The sequence below is a fragment of the Elaeis guineensis genome, chromosome 16 (assembly GCF_000442705.2).
Source record: "Elaeis guineensis isolate ETL-2024a chromosome 16, EG11, whole genome shotgun sequence".
NCBI classification, from domain to species: Eukaryota; Viridiplantae; Streptophyta; class Magnoliopsida; order Arecales; family Arecaceae; genus Elaeis; species Elaeis guineensis.
Window position 1 is genome coordinate 25,728,071 of NC_026008.2, and position 15,970 is coordinate 25,744,040.

At 37.8% G+C, this 15,970-nt stretch overlaps 1 protein-coding gene across 1 annotated transcript; it reads right to left on the minus strand.

Moving 5' to 3' along the window:
- Window positions 1–9,808: 9,808 nt before the first annotated feature.
- LOC105059273 (growth-regulating factor 4) lies at window positions 9,809–15,073 on the minus strand. Its single transcript, XM_010942516.3, has 4 exons — window positions 14,618–15,073; window positions 13,363–13,744; window positions 10,169–10,638; window positions 9,809–10,077 (listed from the first exon to the last, which is right to left on the minus strand). Exons 1-4 carry the CDS (start codon window positions 14,799–14,801, stop codon window positions 10,070–10,072), a joined length of 1,044 nt encoding a protein of 347 aa, XP_010940818.1. The 5' UTR covers window positions 14,802–15,073; the 3' UTR covers window positions 9,809–10,069.
- Between the last annotated feature and the right edge of the window lie 897 nt (window positions 15,074–15,970).

Consider the following 15,970-nt stretch of genomic DNA (forward strand, 5'->3'; position numbering starts at 1 on the left):
TCGATGATAAAATGATAAAATAATGATGACAAAATTACCTCGACCACTTAAGACTTTCTATCCGATTGAGATGAATCTAAATTTTCCTATTTAGCTAGTCCAAGGCACCTACTAAGTTGTGACTCCTGCGAATGAAAAAAGTGAATGAGAAAAGCAAAGGAAAAACAGGAAAAAAACATGCAAAAAATCAATGAAAACAAAGAAAAAATGAAAAAAAAATGAAAAGGCAAAAGCTTTTTCTGCATTGATTTAAAATTTATTTTAGTACAAACTAAATACTATAAAAATAATAACATATATTTTTAAAATATAATAAAAAATTAATAATAAAAAAAAAGATAATGAGATTCACAGTCTTACATGATTAATGCGATCAATAACTTTATTGTATTGTATTAAACCTCGATTTCGTATATTGATTTAAGCAATTCTAATTTCTTCATAATTTCTTTCAAATTTATTCATGATAAAATTTCAACAATGTCTATTTATGAAATTATAATTAAGAGACAACTAACTAAAAATAAATCTTAAATATATTTTAAAATATTTAAAGGGCTATGAACTAAAATTACTAAAAATATCTTAAAAAATTCTAAAATTTGATATATATTTTTTTAAACCTACCTAACATTATATACATCATATCTCTTTAGAATAATATTTATTTTGATCTAAAAATCTATGTAGATGGGGTTAAAAAATTACATATAATAGGAGGAAAAGGACCATCTAAATGATCAAATACTCTACTGCTAAGTAATACGAGCAAACATAATTAAATCAACAAAATCATATAAGAACATGAAAAAAAATTTCTCAATTAATTTACTCTAATAATAAATAATATAATATAATAAATTTTAATAAAATAAAAAAGACCACACTATTTGATCTAATATAATTTAGCGGCCATCCATCATGTCCATGAAAATAAAAAAAATCTCAAACAAAAATTAATACTAATATTATTCTTATCAGTCTATATTAAACATATCTTAAATCTTGCTAACCAAGATATTTATAATTAAATACCAACAACATAAAATAAATAACAAAATAAGTGCAGCTATAAAATATAAAAAGATAATTATAATAATAGTCAATATAAAATAAGATGATACTATAAGTTAAATTTAAAAAAATATCCTAACAAAGATATCAATAATAAGACAATGAATTATTTATTATACTATAAAATATAAAAAGATAATTACAATAATAATCAATATAAAATAAGACAATATTGTTTGATCTGATCCAATGGATCAATTCAGATCTTGAAACATATTATTTTAAAAAAATAAAAAAATATTTTTTTAAAAAAAATAATTTAGTATGTTATTATTTTTAAAATTAAAAAATAATATATTATTATTTTTAAATAATAATAAATTAGTATTTTAAAAATAATATGTTATTATTTGACCTAAAAACATGAAAAAAAATTCTATTTATTTACTCTAATAATAAATAATATAATAAAATAAGTTTTAATAAAATAAAAATTAAAAATTTTATAATTTTTTAAATTATTAATAAACTAATATGGAGTAAAATATAACAAATATCTTCTTAAAGATATATACTCAATAGATGGATCCAAAACTACAAAATCATCCAAAAAGAGACAGTTATAACTCACTTTTTTTCTCATAAAAAAATATATCTATATTATAAATATTATTTTTATCATTGAAAAATCTATTGAGATAGTAGAAAATCTTATAATTTTAAAATTATATTTATACTAATAAATTTTTCTATCATCATGTAATTACCTTCAAGCTGTTCAATCTAAAAATCGAATTAACACCAAGACAATAATAAATTTTTAATTACTAAATAATAGTAAAAAATAATCTATAAAAAATAATAGGTTTCAATAAATTTTATTGAGAGGAGGAGAGAAAGTTATCTTGTATGCTCTAAGTCTCCCATTCGATTGAGATGGATCTAAATTTTTGTACTCAACCATTCTAAGCCTTCTATCCGATTGAAACTTCTAAGAATGAAAAAAATAAAAAAAAAATATAAAAAATATAAAAAAATTAATTAAAATAAAAAATGATAGAAAAATTAAAAGACAAGATATTTTTCTGTATAGATTTAAAATTTATTTTTTTCATGAATCAAAAACTATAAAAATAATAATATATTTTTAAAATATAATAAAATAATTATATAAAAAAATGACAATGAGATTCACAATCTTATCTGCTAAATGCAGTCGATAACTTCGTTATGTTATATCGAACTTCAAGTTTGTATATTAAATCTCAACTTTATTATACTGTATTGAACTCTCCTCTCAAAATCTAGAAGCTGTCAAATTCACACTGACATCATTTCATTAAGCTAATGAGGGAATACAAAGAATAATAAATGATCAAACAAACTAACAAAAAAGAAAAAGATATGCAACTCATCTTTCATGGCTCAATTCTCTGAGTTTCTTCTCGAGCAAACTGATGAAACAACAAAAAAATAATAATTAAAAAAAAAAATAATCAATAAGAAATAATATCACTAACCATACCTTGCTTTGAGTGAGAGAGTTTGTAGCTAGAGCAGGATCACATAATTTTTTTTATTCTCCATCAATATCATGTAGTTTTTAGTATCATATGAGAAACTTAATTTGATTTCTCATCAGCTATATAGGAGGGTTGCTGTTTTAATAACAACAGCCTTCTGCTCCTTATTTTATAACATCATTTAAGGGAAGGGTTGGTCGAAGAGTCCAAACACAGGTGCAGCAGCCTTCTAGTGCCCATGAACTTGAATAGAGGTTGCTGTTAGAATTTAGCGACTATCCATCATATCCATAAAAAAAATCTCAAACAAAAATTAATACTAATATTATTCTTATCAGTCTATATTAAATATGTCTTAAATCTTGCTTATCAAGAGATTTATAATTAAATACCAACAATATAAAATAAATAATAAAATAAGTACAGCTATAAAATATAAAAAGATAATTACAATAACAATCAATATAAAATAAGATGATACTATAAGTTAAATTTAGAAAATATCTTAATAAAGATACCAACAATAAGACAATGAAATTATTCATTATACTATAAAATATAAAAAGATAATTATAATAACAATCAATATAAAATAAGATAGCACTATTTGATCTGATCCGATGAATCGATTCATATCTCAAAACATATTATTTTTTTAAAAAATAATAAAAATATTATTTTTTAAAAAAATAAATTAATATGTTATCATGTTTAAAATTAAAAAATAATATGTTATTATTTTTAAATAATAATAAATTAGTATTTTTTAAAAAATATTATTATTATTTTCATAATATTATATTTTAAAAAATATTATTTTTAAAAAAATGTCGTTTTCGTCTCATATCCCTCCCCCACTTTTTTAACATATTATTTTTTTTAAATTTTTTAAAATACTACTTTATTATTATTTAAAAATAATATTTTAAATTATTATTAATAATAAGTAATAATATTATTTTAAATATTTTTTAAAAAATTTTTGTTTTCATCTCTTATCCCTCCCCTACTTTTATTTTTTAAAAGATTATTTTTTCTATTTTTTAAAATACTATTTTATTATTATTTAAAAATAATATTTTAAATAATTATTAATAGTAAAATAATAATATATTTTTTCTCTCCTCTCCAAATATTTTTTTTCTTTTTTTCTTTCTTCCCCTTTTCCCCCTTCCCTTCCCTTCCTCCCACTGACTCCCACCCACCCCCCGGCCCCAGCCCCAACCATGTGAGGCCCGAGTCGCTGCCATCCGTGCCACCCCTACCGTGGCTCTGTCCCATCACCGTCCGTACCATATCCACTATCCGCACCGTATCCGGCTCCGTGCGACCACTAAACCCCCTCTCCTCCCCCGACTCCGATGCCACCAACCCCCCTCTCCTCTCCTGGCCCTAGCACCATCAACCTCGCTCGCCTCCCCTCCTCAGCCCTAGGCACCTCCCACATCTCCTTTTTTTTTTCTTTTTTTGCTTCGTACCCTTCCCGAACCCTTCATTTTTTTTTTGCCTTTCCTTTGTTTTGCTGATTTTTTATATGTTTTTCTTCTTACTTCCTCTATTTTTTTTTTCATTCTTTGGTGTCTAAGAAACCCCAATCTCCCTCAGCCATTGTCTCTTTCCCATAGATCTCCGAAAAACCCTCTAACGGGAACCTAAGAAACCCTGATCTCCTTCAGGTGCTGTCCTTTCCATAAATCTTCAAAAAAAAGGCCTCCGAAAGGGTTCAAAGCAAAAAAAAAGAAAAAAAAATGGAGATCTAAGGGAAGGAAAGCACCAACGGGAGATTTGGAGGGGGATCCGATGCCAGCAAGGATCAGGAGGAAAAACCCCCTAACTGGAACCTAAGAAATCCCGATCTCCCTCAGGTGCTATCCTTTCCACAGATTTCCGAAAAAAAGGCCTCTGGAAGGGTTTGAAGCAAAAAAAAAAGAAGAAAATTTGTGAAAAGAAAAGCACCTGAGAGAGATGAGGGCAAGGCCGACGTCGGTGATGATGGAGATGAAGGTGATGGCAGACACCGATGGGAGGTGGCGGCGAGGAGAGCAGGGCGATGACAAGGAGGGGAGGGGGGTTGGGGAAGACAATGATAGTAGAGACCCACGGAGAGGAGAAAAAAAAGCCTTCAAGAAGGTTCAAAGAAAGTCCACAGCATGCCGAGCAAAATGAAAAAAAAAATGGGGAAAAGGCCTAGTGAGCTGCCACATGGCACACTGAATATCTGACAAATATTGTGCTGAGGAAGCTCTGACCTCAACTTTAATGTATAGGAAAGATGTGTAGATGGTCAATGGGTTCACCAAACTTGCAACACTTTGCAGAGGTCCAATTAACCCATCATGAAGTCCTCAAATTGCGTGCACCAAATGCTCATGCCTCGCATCCTATTTCATTCTTTTTCCATTTTTCCTTTCCTGTTGGAACCTCTTACTTCCATGCTTTCCAAAGACCAAAACATAAAAAATATTGGCAACCGATATAGCATTTAGGGTTCATGATTCCTCCAATGACAAGACAGGGGCTATGCTTATCCTTAGAAATTTGATGGTAATTTTATGCAGGAATCTAGGTGCTACCTGTTGGGTAGATGTCTGGCCAGGACACTATCTCTCAAGATCTTTTCGGTACTGCATGATGCAGCAAGAAGAAAGAAGAAATAAAATAGAAAACAATCAAAATACATGGATCAGCCACAAAAGAGCTCACCTCCACGGGGCATGCAAACTTCACTATGAAAAAAAAATTTTACAAGAGGAGATCTCACCCTCAACCCTCATACACTTAATTTTTCTCTCACAAAATATTTTCCTCACAAAAGCTCTCTCTAAGAAGACCCCCCTGAACCCCTGAAGCGATCGCTATCCGCTGTCCAGGAGCTCTGCTCCTTCTCTCTATAGCATATGACAGCTCTTTCTCTCTTCATGGGATTTGGGCTTCTCGATTCATGTAAGAAACCTTCCGCACGTACACAGGAACAGCCGAACCACACCCACGGTCTTCGCAATAAAAAAAACCCACCACCACAGCCTTCGGTTGAGCATCAGGCCCATTTAAAGGGCTTAAACATCAATTAGAAAGGGATTAGAACTCTTAATCAACCTCAAATCAAGTTCCAAACTGTTGGATCAAGATCGAGATCAACCCACACCATTGGATCACATTTCGATCTATAGAATAGTGCTGTGGACCGCGAGAAACAGATGGGAAATGGCTCCGCGATCCACGTGCTCAGCCGTGGACCACTCGATCCACGATGGATCAGGAAAAAAGGCCCTAGCGGCGCCTGGGCCTGGGCCGGCCCGCATGCATAGGTCTGGGCTGCGCCAGCGTCGGGCGCCTGGGCCCAAGCCATGCCCCGCACTTGGGCCGCACGCACCGCACCGGGCTGCACGCCCCACGCTGGGCTGCGCCCTGTGAGCCTGGCCCTCGCGCTGGCCGTGCCTGGGCCGCGTCTCGCCACCTACGGCCATGCCGTCGCTGCTCTGTCTGCCTGCCGCCGGCGGTCCTCCGTCATCTCAGGTTGTATGCCAACTTCAAAAGCTTGTATCTCTTCCGTTCAAGCTTCATTTTGGATGATCTCGATCTCGTTGGATTCTGTTTTTCATCACGAACCTCACTGTGGATCAATGTGGATCGAATCTCAAGATATCAAATTCTAACAATCTCCATCTCGACTCGATATTCGGCCTCCTCCCAACTCCGAGAGCTTCTAGATCTCCTCACCCCCATGCCCTGGGGCAATCGCCTGCTGATCATAGATGGACAAACATAGGAGTCGAGCCAGGCTGCTCGATCCCATCTCCGTCGTATGCTGTGCTCCTCCTGACTTGAGACCTACTCGGGGCATCATCCTGCAGCAATAAGAATCTCACCTTGCGACGTCGCCTCTTGTCCTTTCGAGTCTCCTGTCTCATGCCCGATCCACCTCCACTTAGAGCTCCACCTTGCTCTGAGCTCCACCTGGCTCCCGAAGCTCCACCTCGCATTGGGTTTCTCGTCAGATAATAGTGTCCTATGCTCCCCTTCTTTCCCTCCAGCACAATCCTATTGCTGCATAGCACCCTTAGGATTTCTCTATCAGCTACCGTTCTGTAGCCTCTCGAGTTCAGTCTACTAAGTAAGATAAGACTCCGCCTGAAATCGGATATGTATCGAACTTCCCCCAATCTCCTCACTACACCATCATGTGTCCTCCAGCTGACCATCTCGATGCCTCTGATCGCACAGCTCGATTCATCCGGCAGATATACAGTACCCTCATTATTCTCCAAGGAGCCAAACTGCTCTTCTCTGCAACATACATGATGGGTGCATGCAAAATCTAATATCCACAACTGAGAAGAAGTAGATACCTCGTCAGATATCTCCAGGATATTTTTATTTGAATCACTGCCGGTCGTTGCTACAGCAGCCACCATTCGATTTTTAAGTTGAGGACAATCTCTGGCTAGATGCCCCAACTCCTCACATCGGTAACACCTAGTCTTGCTCAAGTCCCTCCTGGATTTGGACCGCCCTCATCGCGATCTCTTGTTGCTCCATTTACCGCCTCCTGCTCCTCCAGAAGCCACCAAGGCTGAGCTACCACCATCTGAGCTTGAAGCTGGGTTCTCCCTCCTAAGAACATCATTTTAGAGTATCGCCGTGGTGACATTGTCCATCTTAATGGTGCTCTTTCCCTCTAAAAGAGTAGTCACCAAGGACTCATACAAAGGTGGAAGTGACGCTAGCAAAATCAGTGCCCTGGTCTTCTCCTTAACATTCTCACCAACATTAAGGAGGTCGGCGAGGATCTTCTGAAAGTGGCTTAGATGCTCTTGCACGCTTTGTCTCTCAACCATCCGTAGCTGGTAAAACTGCCTCCAGAGGAAAAAAGTGTTAGTGAGAGACTTCACCATGTACAACTCCTCGAGCTTCGACCACAGCACCATCAGAGAAGTCTCGCTCAGCACATGGATCACCACCTCATCCGCTAGGTACATGCGGATGGTACTCACCATCCGCATCTGTAGCCGTCTCCAATTCTATACCTCCATGGTGGTTGGATTCTCTTCGCACAATACAGCATCGATCAACTCCTGTTGGATGAGCACGTCCTTTACCCTTACCTGCCACATAGAAAAATTGCTCTTTCCATCAAACTTGTTGATCTCCATCTTAATTGATCCTGTCTTCTCCATCTTCAATTTTGCTCACCACCGCTGCAATCTGCATCCTTGTACCGTCTTACTGATATCACTTGTTGGGTGGATGTCTGGCTAGGACACCACCTCCCAAGATCTTTTCGGTACTGCCCGATGCAGCAGGAAGAAAAAAAAAAATAAAACAGAAAGCAATCAAAATACGTGGATCAGCCACAAAAGGACTTGCCTCCATGGGGTATGCAAACTTCACTATGAAAAAGAAATTTTACAAGAGAAGATCTCACCCTCAACCCTCGTACACCCAATTTCTCTCTCACAGGAAGTTTCCCTCAAAAAAACTCTCTCTAGGAAGACTCCCCTGAAGCGACTGCTGTCCGCTGTCCAGGAGCCCTACTCTTTCTCTCTGCAGCATACGGTAGCTCTCTTTCTCTTCACGGGATTTGGGCTTCTCGATTCACGTAAGAAACCTTCCATGCGTACACAAGAACAGCCGAATCACACCCACAATCTTCACAACAAAAAAAAACCACCACCACAACCTTCGGTTGAGCATTAGGCCCTTTTAAAGGGCTTAAACATCAATTAGAAAGGGATTAGAACTCTTAATCAACCTCAAATCAAGTCTCAAACCATTGGATCAAGACCGGGATCAACCCACGTTGTTGGATCATGCTCCGATCCATGAAATAATATCATGGACCATGAAAAATGGATGAGAAATGGCTCCGCAGTCCACGCACTCAGCCGTGGACCACTCAGTCCATGGTGGACCGAAAAACAGACCCCAACGATGCCTGGGCCGGCCTGCGCGTGCAGGCTCGGACCGCACCGCGCCCCGCGCCTGGGCCGCATGCTGGCCATGCCTGGGTCGCATCCTGCTGCCTATGGCCATGCCACAGCCGCTCCACCGGCCTCCACCACTTTAAATTACGTGCCAATTTCAAAAGCTCGTATCTCTTTCATCCGAACTCTATTTTGGATGATCTTGATCACGTTGGACTTCGTTTTTCATCGCGAACCTCGCTGTAAGCTCAATATGGATCGAATCTTGAGACATCAAATTCTAATACTACCAAACATTTAACCCACTACTGCCGGAGCCACAGGGCAACTCGGGATGCTTTCAAACCCCCAGATTTTTGACCATCCAGGCTTATTGTTGAGGTGATTCTCTCAATCGCAAATACGTCCAATAATAAGACCTCTTGCACCCATGGTAAGCAAATTCCCTGCGCAACAAGACCTCTAACAGGTGATATCTTCTTTCTGTCACAGATTCTATCAGAATAGGCATATGCTTGATCCCATAACAAATGGGCACTAAATAGATTTTGTATATTTATACAAAAATTTAAATAATACTTTCTAACTATTTTTTTTTTTTTTTTTGAATGCAAACGTAGGCTGTTATAGAAATAATGGGTGCCACAGCAATGCTGTTGCTGACAAACTTGCTAACATGAAAAAGTTTAACAGGCAAAATATAAAAAGGGCTTCCCCTGTTGCCATCAAGGAAGCTCCCGTCTTCGGACAGCCACCAGTTGGAAGATGTACTTAAGTGGCGTGCAAACATTAATCTAATAATAATATTTCAAAAAAAAGTGCAATTATTGACATCCCATTAAAGTATTAGCCCAGGTAAGGCCTTAGATCATTCTAAAATGACCCAGACAAACATACAAAGCATGCCTTTGACTCAAACATTTATTTTAATCATGTTCAGAAACCCAGCCTTTAGATTCCAAGTTGAATACAAGGCAGCTGACAGCATAAAGTTGGATCGCTTAGCCAGTGCTGTACAAGCATCCAAGCGAAGAACAAATTCTGTGTACACGCTATCAACAAGCCCATGTCCCATTCTCATCACTTTAAAGATTATCTCAATCCCAAACCCTGGCCATCTTTTTGCCTCCGTTTCTAGTTGGGTGTTTCCACTTTGGCCATCAAACGAGCAATTCTACTGAATAAAGAGGCAGGACGCCAACAAAAGCTGAGATAGAAAACTGGAATAATGTGATACAGTGATAGATATCATTGTACCTGAGCCAGAGCCAGTGTTGGCTGGGACCTAGGAATCCTTTAATCCCGCCATTCTGAACATACGGATGATAGATGACTTGGTCCAGGCACTAAACTTACAAAGTTGCTTCCATAAAGTGTTCACAGGCAGTTCCAGTACATAAAAATAATAATAATTAAAAATAGCAACAGACCCAAACAGTTACTACTCAATCAGCTCCAGTCGATGGAGAGATTGATAACAGGACTCAGGACAATCTCTTAAAGAGTAAAGAAAACCAAACAGGCAATCCTAAAAGTACTGCTGATAGTCTGATACCCCATTCACTTCCTGACTCAGAGCCAGATCCACAAGGCCTGAAGACTTCTCTTTCAGTCATCTGCATCAAGGAGTCAAAAGGACAAAGTCATGAGGCATGGTAATCCCAAATAAACATAAAGCAAGAAAATTGCCTATGGATTAAGACCCACCATTAGGAGACCTCGAAGAGGTTGTGGAGAAGTCAGAGGAGGCCATTGGGATGGAAATCGAGAGCTGGGTTGTGGAGAATGAGGTCCGGTTGGACCTCTCCTCTTCCAGATCTGACCATGAATCCCTGGTCTTAGGCCACTCGTCAAAGAAAGGACGGAGTGATTGGCCTTCATGCTTTACAGGTTCTGCTGAGCCAAAATCACTTCCAAAGAAGGAATGCCGTTGCTCATGCTTTGACAGCGAGCATATGGTTACCTGCCCAAGATCTTGCACCGACTGAAACTGAGGATAAGCACTCTGTAGAATAGAAGGGTCTCTAGCTTTTGACAGCGGAAATGAGGAAACCCGAGATGGCATCAGGTGCCATGAACTGTCCACTGATGAATCCGTCCCAAGGCCCCTTGCACTTCCAGAAGCTTCAGAAAAGAAGCTATGCTCATCCACCCCTGGCTTCACTTCAGAGAGGTACCTGCATGCTTGTGAAAAACATATTCCAAATGGAAAAGAATAATCAAGAATCAACATTAAAGGATTTCAAGATAATTAAGAGAATCACTCCATTCGCTAAAGGCAACGTCAAACACAATGCACAAGCATAATGCTTGATGACAAATAGTAGCATTACAGTTTTAAGTTTTCCAAGTTGGTAAATGGTAGGCAAGTCAGCACAAGGTCACCTGTTTACACAAGCTGGTAAGCGATAGGCAAATATGAGTCATAAAAAAGGAGGATTTAATTGAGTATCAAGGCAAAATAATTTAGTCCGACATACCAGAACATAGATCACAGCAACACTTGTTTAATTAAGTTACCTAACAGATAACGTTCAACCTTTTCTTGAAATATGCACTATATAAAATGCAAATGACCTCAACTTAGGTCTTTAAGAGACATCCCAAAATGATATCATGAGAACCTTAAATGGACCTTTTCTTCAAGGTGCAAAACATTGAATCCAAGACTATATTATGCAACAGCAAAAAAGAAGGCTATTAACATTATGTATAGTTTTAAGCATGAAACAAGAACAAACAAAGATTAAGGCTATATTATCTTGGCTTGTAACCAAGGCTACTTGCATTAGTATATATTTCTTCTTTACCATTTGGAATATTCTGAAGTTTCTCCTTCCAACGGATACCCAAATTTTTATAATAGTAAATCTTCAAAATGGCATGTGATGGACCCCCCTCCCCACAAAAACACCATCCCCCCCCCCAAAAAAAAAGAGAAAAGAGAGAGAGAGAGAGAGAGAGAGAGAGAGAGACCAACACAAGAAGTGCCATATTCATTAGTACATATTTCTTCTTTACCATTTGGAATATCCTGCACTTTCTACTTTCAACAGATGCACCCCAATAATACCCAAATTTTTAAATTAGTAAGCTTCAAAATGGAATGTGATGGAACCACCCCCCCCCCCCCCCCCCCCCCAAAAACCCCAACCCACCAAATAAATAAATAAATAATATCCATGATGCAAGAAGCAGCAGTGCCTTGTCCTCAAGACTAAGACAAGCTTCTAGCAACAGGTTGAGTATTTATTAATAAAAAGTTGATGTTTCTGAAACAATTCAGAAACCAGAACACATATCAGTGAAACAACCGAGGAACTGCAACCTGTATCAAAACATAAGAAATGTACTATTACATATTTAAGGGGGAAAGAATCCATCAGTTTCTAGTAAGTTAAATTCATACTGTGCACATAGATGAGATCAACAATATCCAGTTTTCATAACTAAGGAATTTCCATGTTAAAGTGGGCAGATACTGTTAAATATGATTTATTATGGATCATAGTGTGGCACTGGGCTTTCTTTTTTGATAGAAAGCAATAGGCTTCCTTCAAATGACATATCAATGCAGTATTTTGGTCATCAAACTTTTGCTAGTTATCAGCAAAACCATAGCAAGAAACAGAGAGAACAATAGAGAAACGTTATGAAGCATCACAAAGCCGTTACAACAGAATATCCACAAACAATCACTTGCTTGATAATTAATAAAATAAAATCCCAGAAACCAATAGCTCCCAGTCAAACCTATAAGTTCATATGATAGTAACAAGGCAAAGGTAAGTACATTCTCAAGTAACATGATATCCATCTACAATGTACAAATGCGAAAGATGAGACTTAAAGATTAAACAATAAGCAATCTGCAAGCTGTGAAGATAGGCATGCCTCTAACATACAAAGGATCTTAATTATACAGAACCCATTTATCAGCAAAAGGCAGCAGTTGTCATACAGCCTGCACTACAGCAGAGGACAAAATTTCTGTGTAGCTTGCCAGACAACTACCACAAACTCCTTACATATAGAATTAAAAAAAAAAAAAGCCTACAAGCGTATTCTAACAGACTGCCAATCCTTTGCAGTGCTTGTCATGCAGAAGAAAAAGAGTCCACTCCAGTTCCTCGAGCTCTGACAACATAAGGTTATCCATCAGGTTTGAATTTTTTTTCATTAACAATCTGCAGGCATAATCTCAAATAATCTGCAACCAAGTCCCAGTAGTCCCAATTGGGAACCATCGCATACATGTATGTCCACAATTATCTATTGATTTGGTGGAAGATAGACTACTCTTCACACCATGAATACAATGTTAAAGGAAAAATACTCTACTATAGTAATTATTGGACTATTCCTATTGATTTGAGTCTTCAGAGTTCCTGCAACATTGGTGGACAACCTAGACTGAAATAAACTTAGATCTAGATTTGTTTTACCTCAGTCAAGAAAAAAGAATAATTTATTATTTTTATTACAGTTCAAAATAATCGAGATATTAGGATATGCTGGCCAAAATATAGATATCAAAATATCAGAATATTGCAGTAAATTATAAAATAAGGAATATTCATTATTTTACAGATTGATGTAAATACCTGGGTGATAATTAGATAGCAAAAGAAGAGATCAAAAGGAGGGAAAAAAAATCTTACAAAATATAACATATTGTATTAGCCCTTGCTTTGAGATATAAAAGTTTACGCTGATTCAAAAATTAGGAGCAGATAGTCAAGTAATATGTCCTTAGTAAGCACCTTACTTGTTAGTGTCATTCATTTATCACATTTTATTAACATCAATAACCCCATTGGAGACAAAGATCATCACTACAAGCTCATACAAAAATATACAAGTAAATAGCATTTCAAAGCGAATGTGTAAAGAAAAGTGACCTGCTGCTGCTGCCAATTCCATATGAACCAGGGTCCGTGTGCAGCTGAGAAGAGCTGGCCCGCCAAGGGTATGAGCCCTGAAGGTTGTTACCACCTGAAATGGAGTGCAGAGGTATGCTCTGGAAGCTTCCACTACCACTCCCGCTTGCACTGCTCCCAGAGGGAGCAAGGGATGTCATGGTCGAGGATGATGACTGTGACTGGGAGAAGGTTTGTGATTCCACAGGCTTTCTTGAACGGTTGCGGCCACGATGCATGTGGCGCTCACAGTACTTGGAGTCAGGGTACGCATCCTTGGAGCACCGCCACTTCTTCCCATCTGTCCGACGGCACCGACCTGGCTCCGGGTCCAGTTTCTTCCCATAGAAGGAATAGTAACCCACTGGACTCGAAGGAAAACCAACCCATATCAATACAGATGGATCACGAGCACACCATTTTATTGTTCTCTCTTTTTAAGATCCAAAACCCATTATCCTTCTACACCAGCCGGTACAAGGGGCTGAAGTATAGTACCACTCTAAAAAAATCGCAATGCATACATGAAGTGATGAAAAGTTTGGGATATATTGCGCTTCATGAAAATAGCCAAAATACGAACAAAAATGGCTAATCATTGCAGCAGTAAGTAGCAGGAGAACCTTGGGAGGAAAATATCCTAGAACAATTAAACTTGATAAACACATGGTAAGCTGAAAAAGTTAAGTTGCAGATATTGTCAAAAAAAAAAAAAAAAAAGAATGTTTGTAACATATTATTTATATATCACAGTGGATAAATTGTAGGGAGTAACTCAAAAAGCGTATTTAATTACTGCAAAATGCTCCAAAGAAATTCCAGTAGAAAACACAACTACGTACCATTTAATCGGAAAAATTGTATGGCAAAGCAGCTTCTTTTTCGAAAGGGGAAAAAGGCAAGCTTCAAACCAGACCTTGGAAATGGAAAAAGAGACAGAAACCAAGATATGACGAAAATGGCAGAAGAAGGAAAGAAGTAACGAAAAAAAAGATTCCGACTTTCAAACTCTCCATAACATCCTAGTAATTATTACAAAGACAAACTAGAAAAGGCAAGGAGCTGCAGGCAGTCCATGATACCCAAAGAACCCAAAAAAACCTATTCAAGCTCCAAAACTACGAAAAATCGAAACTTTGATCCAAAATAACAGCATATGAACATCAGGCAATAAAAAGAACAAGAATAATACGAGATCAAAGAAGAAATGAGAAGGGAAGGAGATTGGTTGTCTTACGAGCAGGGTGGTGGTAGAAGCGAGCATGGGCGGCCTCAAAGCTCCTCCGGATGGGGATGAGTAGATCAGGGGGCACGGGGACTCCGGCTATGAGATACTTGTAGATAAGCGCCTGGTGCTCCAGCTCCTGCCACTGCGACGCCGTGAACGGCGGCCGGCACCCCCCCGCCGCCGCGCTGTTCATCGGTCCTTCGACGGTAAGAAAGGCCCCAAAAATCTAAACGACGGAGGATAGGGAGAAGAAGACGAAGAAGAAGAAGAGGAGGAGAAGGAAGAGGAAACTTCCCGGAGCTCAACCATGACCTACAGTCCGAGACGCTGTAGCGTACTCCGCCGGTGAGAAAGAGCGGTAGGGTTTCTCCATTTCGCCTCAAGAGAGAGTAGGAAGAGGGGCGGCGGAGACGGGGGACAGAGAGGCGAGGTTTTATAACGGAGGGAGGGGGTGGATTTATTAATTAATTTTATAGCAGAGGGGGTGGTTGAGGGGATCGATGCTGCTGCTATTAATTAATGGAGAGAGGGTAGGGGGTGAGAATATGAAATAAGTAAATTGAGGGGGGCAATGGGAAAAACGAGAAATGTGTTTATCTCGCGCCGTCTGGGACGCTCACTATCTGGAACTTTGGGGTTCCTACCGTGTTCGGAACGGAGACAGCGTCTGCTCGGTGGGAGGGGAAAAGGGTAACAACACAATAAGGGAAACTAATACTTTCCTTATTTTGATGTCCATTTAAAAATTTTATGCGCGCTATCTGGGTAGCCTAAGTAGAGTTAGAATGTGCAATTGTGCCCTGATTTGTATCTTGTGGTTAGGCTCGCTGGCCTCCATATTTTTTTTTCCCCGATACTGTAAGGGCACATTTGGGTTCATTATTTGAATCAAAATCAGAATGGATTGCAATGACTATATCTTTCAATATATTTGATCATATAATCTATAATCGAAATCAAAATTAAAATTTAAATATTAAAAAAATAAATATTAAAATTTAAAAATCAAAATATGTTTGAGGTTTTCACCGATCGAGTAGTTGGAATAGGAATTATTTATTTTTATTCACCATCTAAAATTAAACTCTTCTAATCAAATATATCCTAAGCATATTTTTAATTATAGTTGATGATGATATATTTCTCTTAGTATCTTCATTATTTCTCCTCTTAAAAGATTTTAAAAAGCTATATATGGAAAGAAAGTGAAGCAATTATTTGCTGGACAATTTGACTATTCAACAGCATGTTGCCTGCCTAAATGCAAGTTGTGGCAAAATCTTCACACATATGGCTCATGTTCCACATATGTCCATGCATCTTATTTCAAAAAGCAAGATGAATGACGGATATTAAGTAAGA